This window comes from Phacochoerus africanus, chromosome 9 (assembly GCF_016906955.1).
Source record: "Phacochoerus africanus isolate WHEZ1 chromosome 9, ROS_Pafr_v1, whole genome shotgun sequence".
NCBI classification, from domain to species: Eukaryota; Metazoa; Chordata; class Mammalia; order Artiodactyla; family Suidae; genus Phacochoerus; species Phacochoerus africanus.
In genome coordinates, this window is record NC_062552.1 from 83,448,808 (window position 1) to 83,470,723 (window position 21,916).

Sequence of the window (21,916 nt, forward strand, 5' to 3'; positions counted from 1 at the left end):
AATAAGCAGGACAAATGAGCGTCCCCGGGAGCATCTCTGCTACATTCCACTTTTAGGTCAGCGTCCACCATCCTGGCCTCACCACCAGGCTGCAATCTCCCTCCCCCAGCTCTGTCCAAGGGTGGGATGCCCACTGCCTGGAGTTACCTGCAGCTTGACCGACTCCGGTAATCGAGTCTGCAACAAGCCTTTGACAGGAGCCTCCTTGTTGGCCTTTTCCCCAGCCTCCACCGCCTTCTCTTCCACCTGGGTCACCTCCTCCTTCTCTGTGCCCTCCTCTGACTCCCCACTGTGCTCCCCGAACACAGAGGGATCGATGAGGAGGAGGATCTGCCGAACGTCGTCATCGTCGAACACCCCCATGACCAGCAGGGTTCCGATGAGCTTCAGCACAGGCACGAACTGGAACTCCACTGACCCCCCGACAGGGTCCCGGATGTGGGCTCCGCTGCACTGCACCGCCTCGGTCAGCATGCTCAGCGCCTTCGTCTTGAGAAGCTCCAGGGGGATCTCAGGGCTCTGCTTCTGGTGCTCCTCGCCCGTGGCAACAAAGCAGGGGGTGGAGAACCTGAACCCCGGCTTGAGGCAGGTTCTCAAGCCCACCCCAGGGAGCCCATGCCTCTTGGACTCGTCCGGGTACAGGCGGATTTTCCTGGTGGCGCTGGCGATGGGGATGATGTATTCGTTCTTCATCATCAGCTTCCTCTCCTTGGCGCTGGCCAGGTGGATGCTGATGAGCAGGTCGTAGAAGCCGGAGCGCAGGAGGCCGGGGAGGTACTTGTTGTCAATGGCGTGGAGCAGCTGGGAGAGGTCCACGTGGCTGCACAGTGCATAGGCCACCCGGTTGTTTCCCAGGGCACACACGGCGCTGTAGAGTCTCAGCGTGTGGTAGTGGAACCGCATCAGGTCCTCCTGCTCGCAGAGCTCCAGGATGTCCACACACCTGAGGAGGAGACAGGGAGGAAGACGTGCCAGAATTCAGTGGCGTGTTTACCCTCTGAATCCCCAGGGATTTCCCTTGACCCAGTGAAGGCAAGGATGTGGGGGGAGGGGGGAGCCTGCTGGAGTCTTTGCCCCACTTTCTCTTACAGGTTATGATTCCTCTCCTAGTTCTGTCCATATTCCAGCTCCTGATAACCCACCATTTCTAATTATAAGGGTCTCAAAAGCCGGTAAGAGACTTTACAGACACTAGCTTACCCAAGTCTCTATTATCAGGGAAAACCCACAAATCTCAAAACTGAAAACCATCAGGGAAATACTGCGTAATAACCTATATGGGAAAAGAATTTGAAAAGGAATGGAGAGTTGTCTATGTAGTCACTTTTCTGTACACCTGAAACTAATACAACTTCGTAAGTCAAATAACTCCAATTAAAAAAATAAAAAGCTGATGGAATTCCCACTGTGGCTCAGTGGAAACAAAACTGTATGCATGAGGATGCGGGTTCAATCCCTGGCCTTGCTCAGTGGGTCAGGGATCCTGTGTTGCCGTGAACTGTGGTATAGGCTGGCATAGTCAGTTTCTGATCTCCATCCTGATTTTAGAGGTGGCTTTGATCCTGCGTTGTTGTGGCTGTGGGGTATGGCAGGAGCTGCAGCTCTGATTCAACCTCTGGCCTGGGAACTTCCATATGCTGCGGGTATGGCCCTAAAAAGCAGAACAAACAAAAAAACATACAGGCACATGACAGGTGACTTGGTCCTCTTATCTGTAGGCTTGGGGAGATCCTGTTTCCTGATGTAAGAGCCTCTCAAAAGATGTCGCCAAAGCCCTCCATCAATCTACCACCTGTGTCATCTGCATAATCTTCAACCCACCATCATCCATGGGGCCTTCCTTCGCCTGAAATCACACATACACACCCCTGCACTCTTGTCCAGAGAGGACACACTTTCCAACCTGAGATGAGCTGGCATAGTCAGTTTCTGATCTCCATCCTGATTTTAGAGATTTCTTTGCCCTGTACTATGCCCTCGTGTTTGGGGGCCCAGAGCACAGGCTGTGATCTTTGCTGAGACTTTACATTGTGTCTTACTCCTCACTGTGGATCTGAGGACCATTTGCAATTGGCTAACTTGGCTGGACTCCTGGTCTCTTCTGCTCCCTCCCTACACTAGCCTGTCCTGCTGCTGCCCAGGACCCAGGGGGATACCTAAATGGGAGCTACACGGGTGTCAAAAACCTCTGCTCTCTATTACTTTAGTCCAAGAGATCAAGGGGTAGTAAATATTGATAAAAATAAAATCTATTCTTACCATATACATAAACTGAACTAGATTTTACCTACCCAATTTCATCCCCCTCCCAGCAATCCTTTGGGTGGGTATTTATCTCATTGTATCAATGAGGATTCTGAGGCCTGGGGTACATGAGTTATTCATGCAAGGCCTCAGAGCCAGGAAGTGGTAGTGCTGGAATTAAACCTAGGCCATAATCCAAGAGCACCTCTTAAAGAGGAGGGACCAGGAGGCTAACTCTTGGTTCTCCAAGCAAGCCAGACATGCCTCATTCTTCCCCTTCTTGCCATCAATAACATACATTTCTGGGTCACACTGGGGTCTTTGATTAAAGGCATGGGAATGTTCCTGAATGCAGGTGCCCAGAGCTGCAGTGAAAGAAAGCAGGCACATCATTGTGAATATCCTGCTGATTTTGAGTGAATAATGCAAACAGGGAAAGGAAAAAAGAGAAACCAAGGCTCCAGGGCAATCAGCAGTCATCTTGGGACCTTGGCCAATGAGGATGCTCTCCATTCCCTTCTGGGCTCACTGGGCCCTGCCTCCCTGCCTCCCAGGCCGCCCCTTCCTCCGTGGGCCCCTCCACTACCTGTTCTCCTCAGGGATGTGCAGCGCCATCATCTGCAGGGGCTCCAGGCACTGCACCATCCAGCCGTGGCGCTCGCTCACCCGCTCCATCTCCACTTTCAGGAAGCTGTTGGGCATGCGGCTCCAGAGCACGGGCTGGATGGTCTGGACGTCCAGCCGAGGCGGGCACTGTGGGACTGGGTTCTTCTCTTCGCTCTTGAATATGGCTGCCGACAGGGGCATGGCATTCTGGGGCAAAGCAGTAAGGCATTGGAGAAGGAAACACACGTGCAACCCAGAGACCCTCTGTGGCTGGGCAATGAGCCTGGCTCCCACTATCCACCAGGAGGAGGATACATTAAAGAGAGAGGTATATGTAGGGACCAGTGAGGGCTCTACCAGCATCAATTAAGACCTGACATAATGGGTTCTATGAGCATTCATTAACTTTTTTTTAAAGCACCCAACAGAAGTGGGGGAAGGGGAAAATGGGAACCTATGTTGTGTTGTATGAATTTTACAGGCAAGTACAGAAGTTTAGGGGGCATATGAGAAGCAAGAAGGGACAGATTCCCGGTTTTATTAGGTCTGAACTTCCCCCCGCAATGGTCAGTACACCTTCTCATGTCACAGCCATTGGACCGGGGTATGGAGAAATACCTTCAGCTTCCCGAGTTCGAACTGAAACAATGAAGTGCTCGTAGGCTGCAGGAAGACTGCTGGAAACACTTTGGTATTGGGCTCCACCTGGAAACCAAAACAAAGCCAGAGGTTTGCCCAGAATTCTAAAATCACAGACGGCTAGGTCATGGCTATTTCAATCAACGCCCTCACTCCAGGTTGAGCTGAAAGAGGACAGTTAACTGGCTGCTCACTCTCCACTGCTCAGACGTCTCAGAGATGGGGTACCTGCTGGTCGTTGTTGTCACGGCTTCCCACCTTCCACGTGCCCTTCCTTCTCCAGGCAGGGCTCAACAATCTCCCATCCTTTCATTTTCTCTTTTGGGGAACCGAAGCCAGCAGCTTTCTCCAGGGCTCAGGAGGACAGTCCCAGTGTGGGGGGCTACCAACTTGCTACCAAAGGCAATGGCTGCTCTGGTCACAGAACAAGGTAAGGCGCTGGCCCTTTGCAGAGCATGGGGACCCCTGGCCCACGGGCAGCACCACCACCCATCACTCCTGCCCATGGCAGGTGATACATGAGGGTGGTGCAGTGACTTCAGCGTTACTTCTGAAGGCACCAGGACGTTGGTCATGCAAGCCTCCCAACCTTGGGAGCAGAGCATCCCAACCTCGGTACTATCGACATCGTGGGCTGGGTAAGTCCCATGTGGGGCTGTCCTGTGTGATGTAGGCAGCTGACATCCTCAGACTCTGTGGACTTAGATGTCGATTGTACTCCTCCCGCCCCTGCCCACCTCAGTCAGGACAATCCCAGATGTCTCCAGGGGTTGCCAAATATCCCTGGAAGGGAGACGTGCCCCCACGTGAGAGCCTGATTTGCAGGCAGGGACCACACGGTGCTTCCCTAAAGTAATATTAAGAGGCTGCCCCCTCCCCCACCTCCCGAGCCTGTCTCTTCCCTCAAAACTGCCCCCCTCTCGCTGGGTCCCTCCGCACTTCTCTCCATCCTGTCCTCACTCATTATGATTCTAGTTCTTATACTAAATGGTGCAGGATTTACCAACGGCCTTTTAGCTGCCACTTAGATGAGGCACGTGGATTTATTTATTTATAACACCAGGGCCTCTACTTATTACTGGCTCACTTTGATGTAGGGCCTTTGATCAGATTCAGAGGGACTATAGAAGAAGAAAAGAGACTTTAATTCCATCAACCGAAGTCCTCTGCCTTTAAGCAAAGTCAGACATTGGGCCATTCTTGCAACTCTTCTGACCAACTAAATTAGGGGATGCTGTGTATTTTGAGTGTACCCTAAAGTACCGCCCAATAGGTCACCTCCTTGCGTAATCCCTATCCTCAGACCAGGGTCTTGTTTCGAGCCAGCAGAGTATGGCAAAAGCGAAAGGACTGTCACTTCCTTGCTTAGGTTACATTGTATAAGATTTCTTCCAGATAGCCATGGAGAAGCAAACTGCCCTGCTCTAAGAGAGCCATGTGACAGGAGGTTCCAGGGGTTCTCCTGGGGCATAGAGTGGTTGGCCCCTGGCTTCAGCCAGCAAGAACTGGAGCCCTAGTTCTACAAGCACAAACAACTGAAAGCTGCCATAACTACGTGAACTTATGGAAAGGACCCTAAACTCCAGAACAGAATGCAGTTTGGTGGAGACCCTGACTGCAGCCTTATGAGATGCTAAGCAGAGGACCCAGCTAAGTTGTGCCCTGACTCTTAAGACATGGATATGGAAGGACAATAAATGGATGCTTTTTTAAGTCACTGAGTTTGTGGTAATTTGATACGAGGCAATAAAAAATGAATATAGCAATTTTCCTTTTTTGTCAGGGTATTTGTTACAGGCTTCTTTTAAATAATGAACTTCCTCAATGCATTTCGATGTAAGACTTGTAAACACACATTTTTATGGTTGGAAGTGACTTAAAAGAGTGTACGGTCCAATGCTATCATCTGTTCACTACAAAGAGGCCAGACTTGTTAAACCCCAGGCTTGCACCCAGCACATGTCACTCCAGCACTGAAGTGGGCTTACATTTCAGTGCAAATATTTACTTCACACCTGATGCTTTACATACCCATGGATGACGTGAAGGGGAAATGCCTGTAAAATCAGCATGAAAGGGGGGGGGGGACTGCCAGAACTGCCTGGATCTGTCTGAAATAAACTTTGTTCAGGACATCCAACAATTATTTAGTGTCTATCCTATACCTGGCTTTGTGCCAGGCTCTGGGTTTACAAAGGGGAGAGACACATATGGGAGGTTCTGATTTGACGCTGTTGTGATTTCGGTCATAGGGCAAGAGTCATCACTGCGCTGGGCTCAGATTTTTCAAATACCCAGGACATAACATCTAGGACAATGTGTGAACCCCGAGTCACTGCAACTTGAGGCCAGCAGAGGTTTGGTGGCCTCAGTTTGCAAACTTGAAAACTTTACCTGGAAAAGCCAGAAGCCCACCAGTCGGTGCTCAAGGGGGAGGGAGAAATACATTCAGGTTTCCTAGCTGAACTAAATTGTACCAGTACAGGGGGTGACAGGCTGAAGAGTTTTGGTCTCTCAGGACTGGTCCCTGTAAACTTCATAAACTATCCAGCCAAGAAGTGGAGCCCCACATTTGTGAGGGCCATTCTCAAATATCCCTGCAGAGAGGAGGTCTTTGAGAGCATTTAGGATGGATGCCCTGGGCTAGCTTTACTTCCACTGTGTAGAGGACACGCCTACCACAATTAACAATGGACATTTCTCTTCAATCACCAACAGAACAAGAACATACAAGTGGGAGGTCCTGATGGGTGTGTGCAAGGAGAGAAGCTGCACTGAATGGTGTAAGTGGAATCCTGGTCAGCCCTCCTGACCCCTGGGGTTAGTCCTGTGGATTGGGTACGTCACAGGGCACAAGAGATGCTGAAAACGTTAGTAAGGCTACTAACCAGCTGACTAAAAGACAGACACTATCCTGTGCGCCTAATCCAATCACCCTTGAAAAGCAGGTGTTTTCTCCCATGGTGGGGGAGGGCAGCAGAAGGGAAAAATCAGAGAGCGTCAAAGCAGGCAAAGATGGGGATGTGCCCTTGTTGGCTTTGAAGGTAGAAGGGGACACGTGAGAAGGGATGTGGGTACCTCTGGGAGCTGAGAGTGGCCACCCATCGAGGAAACAGGGATCTCAGAACCTCAGCCTACAATACGGCTGAATCCTACTGCCAACGTGAATGAGCTTGGAATGGATTCCTCCCAGAGCCTCTAGACGGAGCCAGCTCAGCCCAGCCAGCACCTTGATTTGGGCCTTGTGAGAACCTGGGCAGAGAACCCAGCCACACTGGGTGAACCGTGAAATGATAAGTGGATGCTGTTTAAGCTGTTCATCCTGTGGTCACTTGCTAGGTAGTAGTTAAAAAACTAGTGGCTTCCCAGCCAAGCTGGAGAGTTTGACAACAAATACTCGGCAAGCACTCGCGAGGGGCCAGGTACCGTCTCACACGCAGGGGACACAGCAGTGGACATCAGGGACAGACGGGAGATGGCCTCTGCCCTCAAGGAGCCCACATTCTGGATGGGGACCTTGCGTTCTAGTAGAATGAGCAGCGAGCCCAGGTTTGTGGCTGTCGTGAAGTGCCATGGCCTTTCTTCACTTGGTGTTTAAGGTACCTTTTATCACCGGCTGATCCGTTTTGTCTCTGCGATACAGAAGTTCTATTTCTAATCATGTGTGAATGTCAGGGTGTAGGAACTAGCTTGAAATGAAAGGTAACCCTTTTTGTAAATCTGCATCTCATAGCTGGTTCTGTTCTCAGAGCAGTGTGGCTGGGGTGGCAGTAACGGAGGGGGATCTCTTGAATCTACTTTTTCTTTCTCATCTCTCCCATGATTATATTAAGTGAGACAGAACAAGCTTTTCAAATTGTGTGGCAGTATTTAATGGGGAGGTCCAAAACCATTGTTTGAGAGAATCCTTCTCTCGTTATTTTGGTTACTGGTCCTTTCTGAATGGAAAGCCAGAGTATAAATATTGCTGCCCTGCTCCTCTTGAGATAATTGAAAAATGAAAATGGCTACAGCTGCAGAATAACAATTACCCCACTGCTGGGAGACCTGACACACGGCTGGACATGTTACCATCTCTCTGGGAATGAGAAAGGGGAATGAGCCTCCCGAGGGTCCCTGCTCAGCGTCCTGACATCCTCTCCATTCCCACCTCAAGGTGGGAGAGGGTTGGGACCACTGAGCAGAGCCCTCAGGATTTATACGCATGGAGTTGCGGCAGGCATCTTGGGGGCGGGGGGTGTCAACATACAGCTCAGAGAAGACAAGTGACCAGCCCAATGTCATCCAGGAACTCCTGTGAAAGACGGGATACACATGGCACAGTGTCCCGCTCTTTGCTGTAACCTGTTCTCACCACCATGGGCTCTTGCCTGGAGTAGGCAAGTCATTGCTGCTGCAAATGCTATGGGCTGGTTGTTTTTATTTATTTATTTATTTGCCTTAAAAGTGATTAGATGCTTTGGAGCTCTCTGCAGCTCAGGGAGGACCCTTTAGTCAAACTCATTTCAAAAGTTAATGGGAAAAAGCTAATGGATTCTGAAGGACAGCAGTAATGTATATAAAGCATCCTCTCTGGGGGCTGAGGTGGGGGGAAGGTGGGAATCATGAAAAAATACTGGAAGAATAATACCTTACTTTTCTGCTTTAAATCCTGGCTTTGCAAAGGCTTTAAAGGTCGCTTTCTGGGAGTGGCTGGTTGGGTCCCAGCTGCTGGGTGGTGGTATCAATTCTGATTCCACTTCTTCCCAGGAGGAGGAGGTGGTGTCCAGAGGGTTTCCTACTGTGGGAGGTACCCGAGAGGGCCTCCACACCTGCAGGCTGTCCCTGGCCCCCCAGGGAGGGTTCTGCCCATTTGGTCACCAAACATTTCAGAGTTGTGGCAGCTATTCTTATCTCTCCTCTACAGACCCCAGCTCTCCATGCCCAAGTCAAACAGCTACCAAGGGGGCTTTTCGGCCTGGAGGCAGTAACCTGGCGCTGATTCTGGAACCTGGGGTTTTAAACATTTCCGTAGGAGCAGGTTGGTTTTTGCCTGCTGTAGTTAGCTAAGCTTCCCTAATTACTGCCTGCCACTGTCCTGGTCAGAACCATTCAGGAGTTACTCATTTCTCACAAATACCTTCCTACCGTTCCAAAATTTTTAGTTACCACAAACCATAAACCATCTGATTCTGTCCACTGTTCCTCAAACATATCTTATGCCCCCATGTCCATTATGCATCTTGTGTCATTCTTTCAACTCCTCTCTCTCCACTGGAAAGAATTCTTGTGTGTGTGTGTGTGTGGGTTTGTTTCAAAATCAAGATTTCTCAGTAATAAACATTTTTCTGACCACTCTCAACAGAAGCATGCTCTTCCTTCTCTGAGCTTGGATTACATTCTACCCATACACATGAGACTCTCCATTCTATCCTTACAGGGTCAAGAAAATTTAATATAGAACTTTTTAAAGTCCCTAACTTAGCTTTTCCCATCATATGCTCTCTGTACAGCTCTAGGCTTGTAGAATATAACTAACTGTTAAAGTAAAAAAAAAAGCTTTTGGAGTTCCCACTGTAGTGCAGCAGGATCAGTAGTGTCTTGGGAGCCCTGGGATTTGAGTTTGATTTCCCAGCCCAGCACAGTGTGTTGCTGTAGCTGTGGCTCAGATCTAATCCCTGGCCTAAGCACTCCATATGCTGTGGGGCAGCCAAAAAAGAAAAAACAAAACAAAACAAAACTTTCCTTGGTAAAATAATACGAGAAACGCTTGGTTAGGTTTCTCTCTGAAGCAGTTGTTAAAGTTTTCCTGTACTAACACTCACTGAAAAACTTCCAAAGGAGGATATAATTTGCGGCATTTCCCAAGTTTATTTGGGCATCAAAGATGAAAATCCAACTTAAAGGAGGTCAGGCTTTTGTGGTTAATGACAGGTAAACCTACATGTGTATAATTGATGGTTTCCCCAAGTAATTCTATCCAAGTCCACAGTCAATGAAAGAGGGAAATATATTATTTATGTGAATGCATTTTTAAAAGACCTTTTGAAGGATCCATAGCATTGGATTGTTATCCATAGCATAACATTGAAGGATCCAATGTTTTTGCGAAGAGAATACTCACTGGCAGATTAATCAGTATCTATAGGTCTATATTTTGAGCACAGAAATTTCTCAAAGAGAGGAGTATCTTGGAGTTCCCATTGTGGTTCAGCAGTAACGAACCCAACTAGTATCCATGAGGATTCGGGTTTGATCCCTGGCCTCATTAAAGATCTGGCATTGCCGTGAGCTGTGGTGTAGGTTGCAGATGTGGCTCAGATTCCGTGTTGCTGTGGCTGTAGCTGTGGCTGGCAGCTGAAGTTCCAGTTTAACCTCTCGCTTGGGAACTTCCACATGGTGTAAATGAGATCCTACAAACGAATAAAAGAGAGAGAAAGAGAGGAGTATCCCTATGGACCTTTTAAACTTTGCATCTTACACAGCATAGGGAACATGAAAGGTGCACAAAGACCACTGGATTCAGTGAATCTTACCATATAGAAAGATGACAGGTATATCTGACCAACAAACAAATGAGATCTTTCCCTCTCTGAACAAGATGGAGTCACTTTGTTCTTGTTTGTTTTCCTAGATGGCTTTGGACCACATGGGCCCTTGGACTCCACGCTCTGATGTGGGGATGCTTGCTGTGGAGAAGACTAGAGCCCTGAGCACCCAGTCCAGAGATGCTACAGTCTTGGCCCCAGAAGCTGCCCCTACCTGGTAGCAGGTGCCGAGTTCCCTCCCGTTGGCAGAGAAGGACAACATGCCCATCGCCAGGTCCACAAGGCAGCCGATCTCCAGGTCCACGTTGCTGCGACTTGTTCTTTGGGAGGTAGCTACGATGTCCCCACCCCAGACCATGTAGCAGTTGCTGCGTTTCACACTAGGAGCCAGAGAGAGGAAAAGGCACAGGATCTGGACACAGGCAGTTTGCAATCAAGACTCAGGAATGAAAGGTCCCCCAAGCTTTCAGTGAAGCTTTCCATCAGCCCCCAATAATTCTTTTTTCTTAAATAAACCCACTCAGTTTAGGAATGTGGTGATCTATTTGTTCCAAAGAGCAGAGTGCTCAGGTGATGGGTGTCCTGGCTCAATGACAATTCACGTCTCTGAAACAGATAATGGGGACTTTAGACTGGGAAATAAAGGCACAGAGAGGATGACCACCACTGCTGGACTTATAGAGGGCCTTGGTATAAGAGGCAGGAACAAAAAGCCACGTCCTGGGTCCCAGTCCAGCATCAGGGCAAAAGGCCATTTGACACTTGAGAGTCCAGGCCCACATTCCCGAGGGTGGCAGGCCTGGCTCCAGGAAAACTTGAAAAGTAGATACGGTTTGTCTCCAACATCCTCCCCCTGCTGACCGTACTTGCCCTGCCCGCCAGCTCCCTCGAGTCCTGCCCCCCTCCCTCCCAGTCCAACTCTTTACCACCTACCAACCCAGGTGCCTTTCTCAGCTAGCTGTCTATCAACTTCCAGAATGAAAGCTCCACCATAGGCACATAGATTTAGAAGCCAACTACAACAACCAAAAAGCTTTTAAGGCTTCAGAGCCTGATTTCTTAATGGCCAGATTTCAAACCCTGTGTGGGCTTTGGAGAAGCAGTACATGGATTCCCAGAGCCCCTCATGGTGGCTGTGGGCAAGAGGCAGTAGGCTTGGAGTTCCCACTATGGCACAACGGGACTGGCAGCATCTTGCTAGCGCTGGGATGCAGGTTCCCTCCCCAGCCTGGCACAGTGGGTTAAGGATCTGGTGTTGCTGCTGCTGAGGCTTCGGTTGCAGTTGTGGCTTGGGTCTGATCCCTGGCCCAGGAACTCCATATGCCGCAGGGCAGCCAAAAAAGAAAAAAAGAGAGAGAAGCAGCTGGTTTTTCTCCTCCTAAGCACAGTCATGGTGTGGCTCATCTGAGGGACCTGGATGCTGGAAGTAACACCAAGTGATTTGTCCTGAGGCTAAAGGAGAGCCACTCTATACCTGAGGCTAGAGTAGCCCCTTTAAACTTCCTAAGGTCCATCTGATTTGGCCTTGGAAAACTCAGAGAGTCTGATTAAAACTCACTCATGTTCTTTCCAGTTATAGAAGTCTGTCACACTTGGAGTTCCCGTCATGGCTCAGTGGTTAACAAATCCGACTAGGAGCTATGAGGTTGCGGGTTGGATCCCTGGCCTTGCTCAGTGGGATAAGGATCTGGCGTTGCCATGAGCTATGGTGTAGGTCGCAGACGCGGCTCCGATCCTGCATCGCTGTGGCTCTGGTGTAGGCTGGCGGCTACAGCTCTGATTCGACCCCTAGCCCGGGAACCTCCATATGCCACAGGAGTGGCCTAAGAAGTGGCAAAAAGACAAAAAAATTAAAAAAAAGTCCGTCACTCTCCACACAACTGGAAATCCCTTTGTCATTATTCCTTTACCTCCTCTCCTCTCCTCTGGAGCATCAGTCATGCTGGTTTCTCAGTGTGCATGCCCTCAGGCAGGGCCACTGCAAACTGCTCCTTCCAAAGAGTTACAGCCACTGCTAGATTTCCATTGAGGTTAAACTGTGGCCATGTTATCCCCTCTTTCCAGTGATTAGAGTACTAAGTACACTGATAACTACAGAATTCAATTAATAATGTAAAAAGCCACAGAGTGAGAAGTGCCACACTTTGGTCATAGTTTAAAGGGCCCAAGTTTGAAATGCCTGAAAACATCTGTAGATTGATCCTGTATTTCTTTATTACACAAGACAAAGAACCAAGAGTTACTGAGCACCTACTATCTACAGGATCTTGTTCTAGGTGCCAATGTGGCAGTTAATTTTCACAAGGAATGGGGTCACTGAGCCCCAGATAAATCAAGTCATCCACCTGCCTTGGAGGAACCAGCAAACTGGAGCACGAGACCTCAGCAGGATGGGAACATCTGCTTTTTGTTCTTTTTGCTGGAGAGCAAAATCTGGATTGGTTAACTGCTTTCGCATACTCCTCTATCTAACCAAACCAGATGTTGCACCTGGTTATAGCACCTACTCTGGGTCTCATAGCAAGATGGACATTCAGTAATGGTAATAATAGTGATGCTTGTTAAGTGCTTGGATCAAGGCATTGTTTTAGCCACTTATCTATGTATTATCTCATTTAATCTTCACAACACTCTGAGATTGGAATTATTATTTTCATTTTCTGGATGAGGAAATTTAGCCCCAGGGAGGTTAAATGACTGGTCCCAAGTCACTCCTCTCGTAAGTACTGGAACCCCGTTTAAAACTCAGGCTGTTTGCTTCCAAACTGTCCTCTTAACCACCTGCCCATAGGGGTCCCCCAAGACACAGCAATTGTGCCTGAACTCTGGCCACTGGTCTTTGTCAGTCTCACCTAACGAGCAGTGATGGCAAAACATTCCTGATTTTGTAGGGATAAAGGTTGGCATGGGAACCAACATATTATATCTCTATACAACCCTGTATGGGAACAGACTCTATTAAATCTCACTTAGGCAGAAGTAAGGCATAGTCTGCTGGGTCACCTCTAGGATCATCTCTGGCCAAGAATCCTTTCTCTGGCGGCAGTATCAGGGACCAGAGCAAGGGTATGGGTGTGCCTAAAACATGTTTTCCTTTAAGATCCCAAATTTCTATTCAGAGGTTATTATTCATGGATCTGCTCTGTCTCTTTTATGTTCTTTCTGCTTTCAGCCATCACAAAGTCTTCGGATGTGGCGTTCAGAGTTGATCAGTTGCTGTGTGATGCAGTATATCTTTTTCATTCTTCGGAACTGACTTTCCTCAAGCACTTGGGGATTTTTCTCTGTCTTATTCCAATGCTGTAGAAATTAGGGCTTGCCCAGAAATCGTGAAGAAAGGTTTGAGAGGGAGCCCAGACTTCACAAGTGTTCATCTGTGTCTCCCACCCCTTGGTCCTATTTTATACACGTGATGAAGTTTCCCTTTATTTTGGCTAAGAACACTTCTCCCACCACAGTAACCTCTCTGTTCCCCCTCCTCCCAGTCACTTAAGGATTTTAAGCCTGTGCTTCACTCTCCCTTTACAATAGAGGCTGGGATGCTTCCTTCTTTGGGGCACGAGGGGGAAGGGAAGAGGGCCCTGGGGGAGAGAGTGAGGAACCTGATGGCCAAACCTGGCCTCTTGGGAGTCTCCTTACCTTTCGTGGACCCGGCCTCTCTCATCCCCCAGAGTGACAGTCACGGTGCAGTTTTTATTCAGGTCAAACTTTTCACTGTACAAGTGATAGTCTGGAGTGACCCATCCGACCCAGACGCAGGAGGGGTCCTGTCCAGCAAAGATGCGGATTGCGTAGTAGCACTGCTGGGGAGAGACCACAGGGGCAAGTGAGTGACCCCCCGTTGGGGGGTGTGGGCTCAAGGCAGAAATAACAAGTCCAGAGCTCAGTGCAGGGCACCTCCAGGACAGCCCACTTGGCCTCTTTTTCTTAAAAAAGTACATGCTGTTCTGAAGGTGCACTGTCCTGTGCTGACGGGGGGAAGGGCTGACGACAGAACTTGGCTTCCTTATTCTTCCTTTTTCGATTGTGCTTTTGCACCTAAAAAACCAGCCACCTAATCTACTGCCCTCTGCTTGGAAGATGCTGCTGCTAAGATCAGGGACAGCCACTCAGAATGGTAGCACAGAACCCTAAGTCTCTTCTGGGTACCAGGACTGCTGGGGAGAGCTGAGCATGGTCTTTGCCCTCAGAGAAACCAACTGGTGGTCAGAGAACTCATGCCATACTGTCCAGTTTTGCAGGGAAGTCCAAGGATTTTTTTTTTTTTTCTTTTCAGGGCCGCACCTGCAGCATATGGAGGTTCCCCGGCTAGGGGTCAAATTGGAGGTACAGCTGCTGGCCTACACCACAGCCACAGCAACACGGGATCTGAGCCATGTCTGAGACCTACACCACAGCTCACGGCAATGCCAGATTCTGAACCCACCGAGCGAGGCCAGGGATAGAACTTCAACCTCATGGTTCATAGTTGGATTCGTTTCCACTGCGCCACGATGGGAACTCCCCAAGGATATTTTTTTTAATGTCTTAGAAAAGATGCTACAAAAGAAAAATCTCATATTGTGATCAAATATGTTCTCTGTGGTCATTGGGCTCAATGACAGGCAAGGCTGAAAATTACAAAATTAATTATAAGAATTTGTGAAGTGTATCAGTATGTTATAATAACAACTAAAGCATTGAGGTAGTAACTGCTTCATTATTTTCTTTCTGAAATAGAGCACATTTATTCTAAATAAAGTCCTTTTGTTTGTAGACTGTCCTATTTTTTTGACTGGAAGATAAAAGAGGCAGCCAGACAAACCTGTGCTTGAATCTTGGCACTGGCAGCTATGCATCGTGTGACCTTGGACAAGTCATTTGTCCTCTCTGAGCCTCAGAGTGCATGGGATTGTCTCTCTCCCGGGGTTGCAGTGGAAATTAAGTGGGAAGGTGACAAAACGTGCCCAGGGCACTGCCCTGCACATAGGAAGTGTGTGACCTGCCACAGCAAGGTTCTTACTCCTGACGGTCAACCTACGAACTTGGGCTGGCAGGATAACTTTATAGGAGGGGTAACATGTATTTCATTCAAAGAAATGTATTTTTGTACTACGTATTTAGAAGGGGTAACTTGCATTTCTTCCAAAGAAATATATTAACGAAGGGTGAGAGACAAAAAGAAATTAGGAAGCATTGTTTTCTGACCACTGTCTAGCTGACAGAAAAAGGACCAAAAGCAGCCCCCATCTTCTGGGCTGGCTTCCTGCTCTTTTTTCTCCTTTGATTGTTTTCAACATCATTCCCAGCACTGCTCAGAGAGATGGGAGAGTTGATTCATAGAAGTTTACATAAAAGAGCAAACAAAAGGATTAAATTAAGCGTCCCCCTTCTCCTCCCCAACTGATGTTCCTTTCAATCAGAAAGGCAGTACGTGGTCCCTGGTGGCACATAGGCACCAAGTACACAATGATGCCCAATTAGATGCTCCAGGTAGAGCTCTCTTTTGCACTGAATAATTGTCTTTCCCCCACTTGAGAAATGCCATAGCTGTGTTCTGGAAGCATCAAGATGGATATTAAAAGATAGAGTAATTGGCAATTAAAGAGGATCTCTAGACAGATCTTGGCTATAAGGGGCACATAACCAGGCAGAACAAAGAATCAAATAATTAAAACCACAATGGAGCACATTTACTTACTGTTGTTGTTTGAGAGAGTAATTCTTGCATCTGTTTCCTGGCGGGGAGATAATCCATGTTTTAGTTCTTCAGCTGTACAGAGAAGCCTACAAGTCTGACAGGCAATTGATCTACCTTTAATGATGACGGCAGTTTAGGAAGCTGGCTATTTCCTATACATGAGTGATCCCAATGAGTCTCGGGACTTTGTTCATTGGTAACCTGCTGCCACCAGGCAGGGCTGTGACTTTCCACTCTTGTTCCTCAGCCCAGATGCAAGTTAGAGCTGGGGGAGGTGGGGGAGATTATAATAATGCAGGTGGGGACACCTCTGAATACATTATCCTATTTTCTCAAGCAGTTTTTCTTTTTTGGTTATATCTGTGGCACCTTCCTGGGCCAGGGACTGAACCCATGCCCCAGCAGTGACCTGAGCCACAGCAGTGACAATGCTGGATACTTAACCCACTAGGCCACCAGGGAACTCCATCAAGCAGCTTTTCTTGTTTAAAGCTTGGTAAATAGTAAAACCCTAAAGGAAATCTGGACAAGACATACAACAACGATTAAAAATAGACATTAAAGGGAAAAAAAAGAAGGCAAGGAATATATTCCTTATGAGGAAGAAGGAAGGCACATTACTCATGAGTCATCAAGCTGCTGGACTGGATACTGGCCATGGTTATGCAAAGAGTCAGTATTTCACTACAGAAGCTTCTCATTTCACACAAAGGCAACAGCAGTTGCACCCTCTCATGCAGTTACATTCTTTTTACTCCAAAAAACATAGGAATTGAGACTGACATGCTGCCAACTGCACAAGGAGGCAACTGTCAAAAACACAGGAATTATGCATATATAGAAAATTTTACGTATATAGGAATTACAGGTTGCAAGGAGACTAGGGACTCAGAAAGCCTGGAAAGAACAGCAGCTTATCCATCAGATGTACCCAGTTAAGCTTGATCGGTCCCCGAATTGTACACTGCATACCCACACACATGTGGGCACACACATCCTCACTGCTTTCCTGGCTGAAAGCAGAGGCAACCCTACCCACAGAGCTCTCGCTGGGCTGAGGTAGAGTAAGAAGCAGACAGACAGACAGCTGACTTTGCAGCAGACATGCGAGCCCCTCTAAGAGCTGGAGGCCCCTCCCTCACCTTTTCTGGAAAGCTTCACTGTCCAGACAGGGGCTATGACTGAAGGACGAGTGGCACTCGACGGGCATGCTCAGACGGCAGTAGACCATAGTGGCGCTGCTGTTCTGTGTGCCGAACGTCTTGTGGGTCACCTTGAGGCAAGGAGGGCTGTCCATGGTGCCGTCAATCCTCACGACCTGGAAACACCCCGGTCTCCACTGACACAGCCCGACCAACCCTGACCCTCCCCTCCTTCCCTCACTGATTACAGATGCCAAGCCTTTCTGTGAACGACAAAGGCTGTCACGAGCGATAATCAAACCATTACAGTCATCTGTACGTGGACCCTGTCCTATGAAATATCATAGACCTGCCTCTGGCTGGGGAAATCAGGGATTTAGAAACATGCTCACTGGGTCTTCTGCAAGGTCAGGGGTGCCAGGGGTGATGCAGCGTGGTATTTGCTGATGCTGACCTTTTGGGAAGGTGGCAAGTAACTAAAGCAGAAAAGCTTTGCAAAAGTTTTCCTCATCAGCAGGCATCTAAGGGAGAAGGCACCAGAAAGCCCAATGTGCAAGAAGAGACATCAAAGTTTCCTCAAGGTCACTGTCTCCCACCCAGGACATTTCCTAGTTTTACTGTGGTCACAGCCTGATGCAGAGGCTCCTCTAGACTGCTCTAAGTCCTGGGGAGATCTCAGCTCCAGGGCACAAGCCTTGAAGGGTTGGAGGAGGAAAGATCAAAAACTGGATTTTTGAAAAAAGAGAGAGAGGGAGAGGGAGGGGGAGGGAGGGAGAGGGAGGGGGGGAGAGGGGGAGGCGGGGGGGGAGGGGGGGAGAGAGAGAGAGAGTGTGTGTGTCTGTTGGGGCAGAGAGGTAGCAGAGAAAGTAAGCAGACTTAGGAGAATAATTTTCTAATGATCTAAGCATTTTTCTCTGTGTTCTAGAAAAGAGTTCCTATCCTGGGGTCCATGAGTAGGCTTACATATTTTTGTGTGATTGGCATATTTTTCTAAGTGGAAGGTCTATAGATTTCATCAGTTTGTTAAAGGGGCTCATGATTTCCCAGAAGTTTATGAGCCACTTTTCTAAAGGAATGGTCAGGTAGGAATCAGAAAAATCACATATTATTTAAGAGTGTCAGGGAAAAGGTGGATTAAGAGGTGATGCTTGGGGAATTCCCTTCGTGGCTCAGTGGTAAAAAACCTGACTAGTGTCCATGAGGATGTGGGTCTGATCTCTGGCCTCGCTCAGTGGGTTAAGGTTCTGGTGTTGCCGTGAGCTGTGGTGTAGGCTGCAGACATGACTTAGATCGTGCATTGCTGTGGCCGTGGTGTGGGCTGGCAGCAGTAGCTTCGAATCCACCCCTAGCCTAAGAACTCCATATGCCTCAGATATGGCCCTAAAAAGACAAAGGAAAAAAAGAGGCGATGCTTGGAGTTCCTGCCGTGGTGCAGTGGATCAGGAATGCGACTGCAGTGGCTCGGGTTACTGGAAAGGTACTGGTTCCATCCCTGGCCTGGTGCAATAGATAAAAGATTCATTGCTGCCACAGCTGTGGCATAGGTTGCAGTTTTGGCTTGGAACTTCCTATGCCACAGGTGTGGTCATAAAAAGAAAAAAAAAAAAAGGAGGTGATGCTTGCTGAATTCAGATTGGGAGGTGAGTGAAGGGGACATAGAGTTTGACGGAAGCAAGCTATGGAATCTAATGCTTCAAATGGAGCTGACTTGTCTGACACTGCATCAGCCCATCCCACATTTACACCATGAAAACAACACAGTGAGTGTGGACACTACAGAGGTGAGTACATGGAGAACCAGCACCTGAATCAGGCTCCTTATAAGCTTTGGTTTCTCTCCCTCTTTGTTTCCCCCACAAGGCAGGGAGGATCATCATCAATTACGATGCCTCCAGTGAAAGAACTGGAAATGGTTCTTAGGAACTAAACGGAGCCTCAAAGACAGCAAGTCATGAGCAGAACAGAATCATGAGTGGGACATACCATCTTTTTTCCCCCTTTCTTCCCTGTTCTTTTCCTTTCTTTGATTCTTCTTCTTTTCCTCCTTTTTATGGCCGTATCTGTGGCACTTGGAAGTTCCCAGGCTATGGGTCGAATTGGAGCTGCAGCTGCCAGCTTATACCACAGCCACACCAGATCTAAGTTGCATCTGTGACCGAAGCTGCGGCTTGTAGCAATGCTGGATTCTTACCCAATCAATCAATGGAAAAATGGTCAAAAGACCTGAAGAGACTGTTCTCCAAGGAAGATATACAGATGGCCAGCAAACACATGAGAAAATGCTCAGCATCGCTGATTATAAGAGAAACACCAATCAAAACTACCATGAGATACCACCTCACACCAGTCAGAATGGCCATCATTCATAAGTCCACAAATAACAAGTGCTGGAGGGGGTGTGGAGAAAAGGGAACCCTCCTGCACTGTTGGTGGGAATGTAAACTGGTACAGCCACTATGGAGAACAGTTTGGAAATACCTTAGAAATCTATACATAGAACTTCCATATGACCCAGCAATCCCACTCTTGGGCATATATCCAGATGAAACTCTACTTAAAAGAGACACGTGCATCCGCATGTTCACTGCAGCACTATTCACAATAGCCAGGACATGGAAACAACCCAAATGTCCATCGACAGATGATTGGATTTGGAAGAGGTGGTATATATACACAATGGAATACTACTCAGCCATAAAAAAGAATGACATAATGCCATTTGCAGCAACATGGATGGAACTAGAGACTCTCATACTGAGTAAAATCAGCCAGAAAGACAAAGACAAATACCATATGATATCACTCATAACTGGAATCTAATATCCAGCACAAGTGAACATCTCCTTAGAAAAGAAAATCATGGACTTGGAGAATAAACTTGTGGCTGCCTGATGGGAGAGGGATGGAGTGGGAGGGATTGGGAGCTTGGGGTTATCAGACACAACTCAGAACAGATTTACAAGGAGATCCTGCTGAGTAGCATTGAGAACTATGTCTAGATACTCATATTGCAACAGAACAAAGGTGGGGGAAAAATGTATACATGAAGAATAACTTGATCCCCATGCTGTACAGCGGGGAGAAAAAAAAAAAGAATATCTGGAGAAAACATAGTGACCCAAGGGTTTAGGGATGGCTCTGCAAGGTGGTTACTACCTGTCAGGTGCCACTCAGCTGACAATTAAGGTGCCTGCAGCCCCAGCTTTGAGGGCCAGTGAGGAGGCAAAAGGGGGAAGCCAGGCTGTGGACTTAGGTAAGCATCACCTGGACACAGGAGCATCAGAGGGAGCTCTGTGCCTCAGTCCCCCTGCCCTGCCACCCGCAATGTGGAATATTACCTCTATCTGTGGATGGTCCTTTGGCACATTGACAAACGTCGGGAGGCGCTTGCTGAACCACATGGCCACATCGCGGTTCATGTTGACAGCGAAAGGCTCAAAGCCCTCTTGTAGACCACACATGGTATAAAATTTGAAGGTGCTGGCATCCATCCCAAGATTCATGCGGCCAATCTGAGACAGTCCCAGAGAGCAGATGGGTACAAAGCCTACAGAATGAGAGAGCCTCGTCAGCTGCAGGATCAGCCCAGGGAGCTGGGAAGAAGTGGCACCTCTGCATCCTCAACATGCTTTGAGTCCCAGTAGGAAAGAAGAACTCCCTTCTTCCCAGTACATAAACTCAACAAGAGGCCACGTGGAGGGTGTGGCCGCCCCTGGTACATCGGAAAGAAATGAGAGCCTGGTTCAAAAGGATCTGCAGAAAAAACAATCTTCTAGTTAAGATTATTCTCAGGATGTAAATAAATATCAGACAGAACAGTGAAAGCAGTAAGAGAAAAAGTGAAATTCTTTATCAATCCCTTAGTTAAAATTGCTATTAGGTCTTGGATTATTTTATTTACCTCTGGAGACATTCTTGTTTAAAATTTGATTTATAATATTATATAATTTTCAGGTATACAGTATAGTGATTCAGTATTGTAATAGCTTTTACTCCATTTAAAGCTATTATAAAATCATGGCCATAATTCCCTGCACTGTACAATATATGCTTGTTGCTCATCTCTTTGATACATAGTCGTCTGTACCTTAATCTTCCACCTGTATCTTGTCCCCTCCTTCCTTCTTCCCACTGGCAACCACTAGTTTGTTCTCCATATCTGTGAGTCTGTTTCTGTTCTGTTATATACATTCATTTGTTTTGTTTTTTTTAGATTTCACATATAAGTGATAACATAGAATACCTGTCTTTCCCTGTCTATTTCACTAAGCATAATACTGTGTAGGTCCATCCGTGGTATACAAATGGCAGAATTTCATCCTTTTTATGTTTGAATAATATTCTATCTTATGTATATATGAATATATGTATTCTATTGCATCTATGAATATTTATGTTCATACATGTACAATGGAACATTACATATCTTTATAGTATCTATTATATATATATATCAATCTCTCTCTCTCTATATATATATTATATCTTTATCAACAGCAACACAGAATCTGAGCTACATCTGCCACCTACACCAGAGCTCACAGCAACGCCAGATCCCTAACCCACTGAGCAAGGCTAGGGATCGAACCTGCATCCTCATGGATACTAGTTGGGTTAGTTAACCTCTGAGCCATGGTGGGAGCTCCCCTATGTAATTTTAAATATGCCCTTTATGACCCCCCCCAAAAAACAAAACAATGAAAGAAGCCTGAAGAATGACTTGGTATAAATTGCCTAACTTTTCTCAGTCTCAGCATCTTCTCCAGTGAAATGAGAGGCCTAATGGTTCTTGTCATTTTGAAAATATGGTCCTAAGAAGCTATGGATGCTAGCACTGTGACTCTGCTTATTTTGCAAAACACAATTTACAAACCCCACCCTCCAAGACTGCTGTTACGGTTCCCTCCTAAGCCTGAAAGCAAGATTTTCAAGCAGGAGCTGTAGACAACTCTAGTTACTCCTATAGTTACTGTCTCTCCAAGCTCTCCTCTGTATCCTCATCATATTAAAGCACTGCCATGCGGAAGAGACCCAAAGCAGAAGTTCACATTGTTTGGAGTTCTTGTTTGTGGGCTATT

General features: G+C 47.4%; 1 protein-coding gene across 1 annotated transcript in view; it reads right to left on the reverse strand.

The window, feature by feature from the left end:
- RYR3 (ryanodine receptor 3) overlaps nt 1–21,916 on the reverse strand; it is a 570,648-nt gene that overhangs the window by 196,787 nt on the left and 351,945 nt on the right. Inside the window, exons 28-35 of the mRNA XM_047794870.1 lie at nt 20,177–20,385; nt 16,839–17,014; nt 15,697–15,733; nt 13,656–13,819; nt 10,231–10,396; nt 3,469–3,555; nt 2,831–3,057; nt 148–943 (exon numbers count right to left, since the gene is read on the reverse strand). Of these exons, the coding sequence (XP_047650826.1) occupies nt 148–943; nt 2,831–3,057; nt 3,469–3,555; nt 10,231–10,396; nt 13,656–13,819; nt 15,697–15,733; nt 16,839–17,014; nt 20,177–20,385 (1,862 nt within the window). The remainder of the gene's footprint in view (nt 1–147; nt 944–2,830; nt 3,058–3,468; nt 3,556–10,230; nt 10,397–13,655; nt 13,820–15,696; nt 15,734–16,838; nt 17,015–20,176; nt 20,386–21,916) is intronic.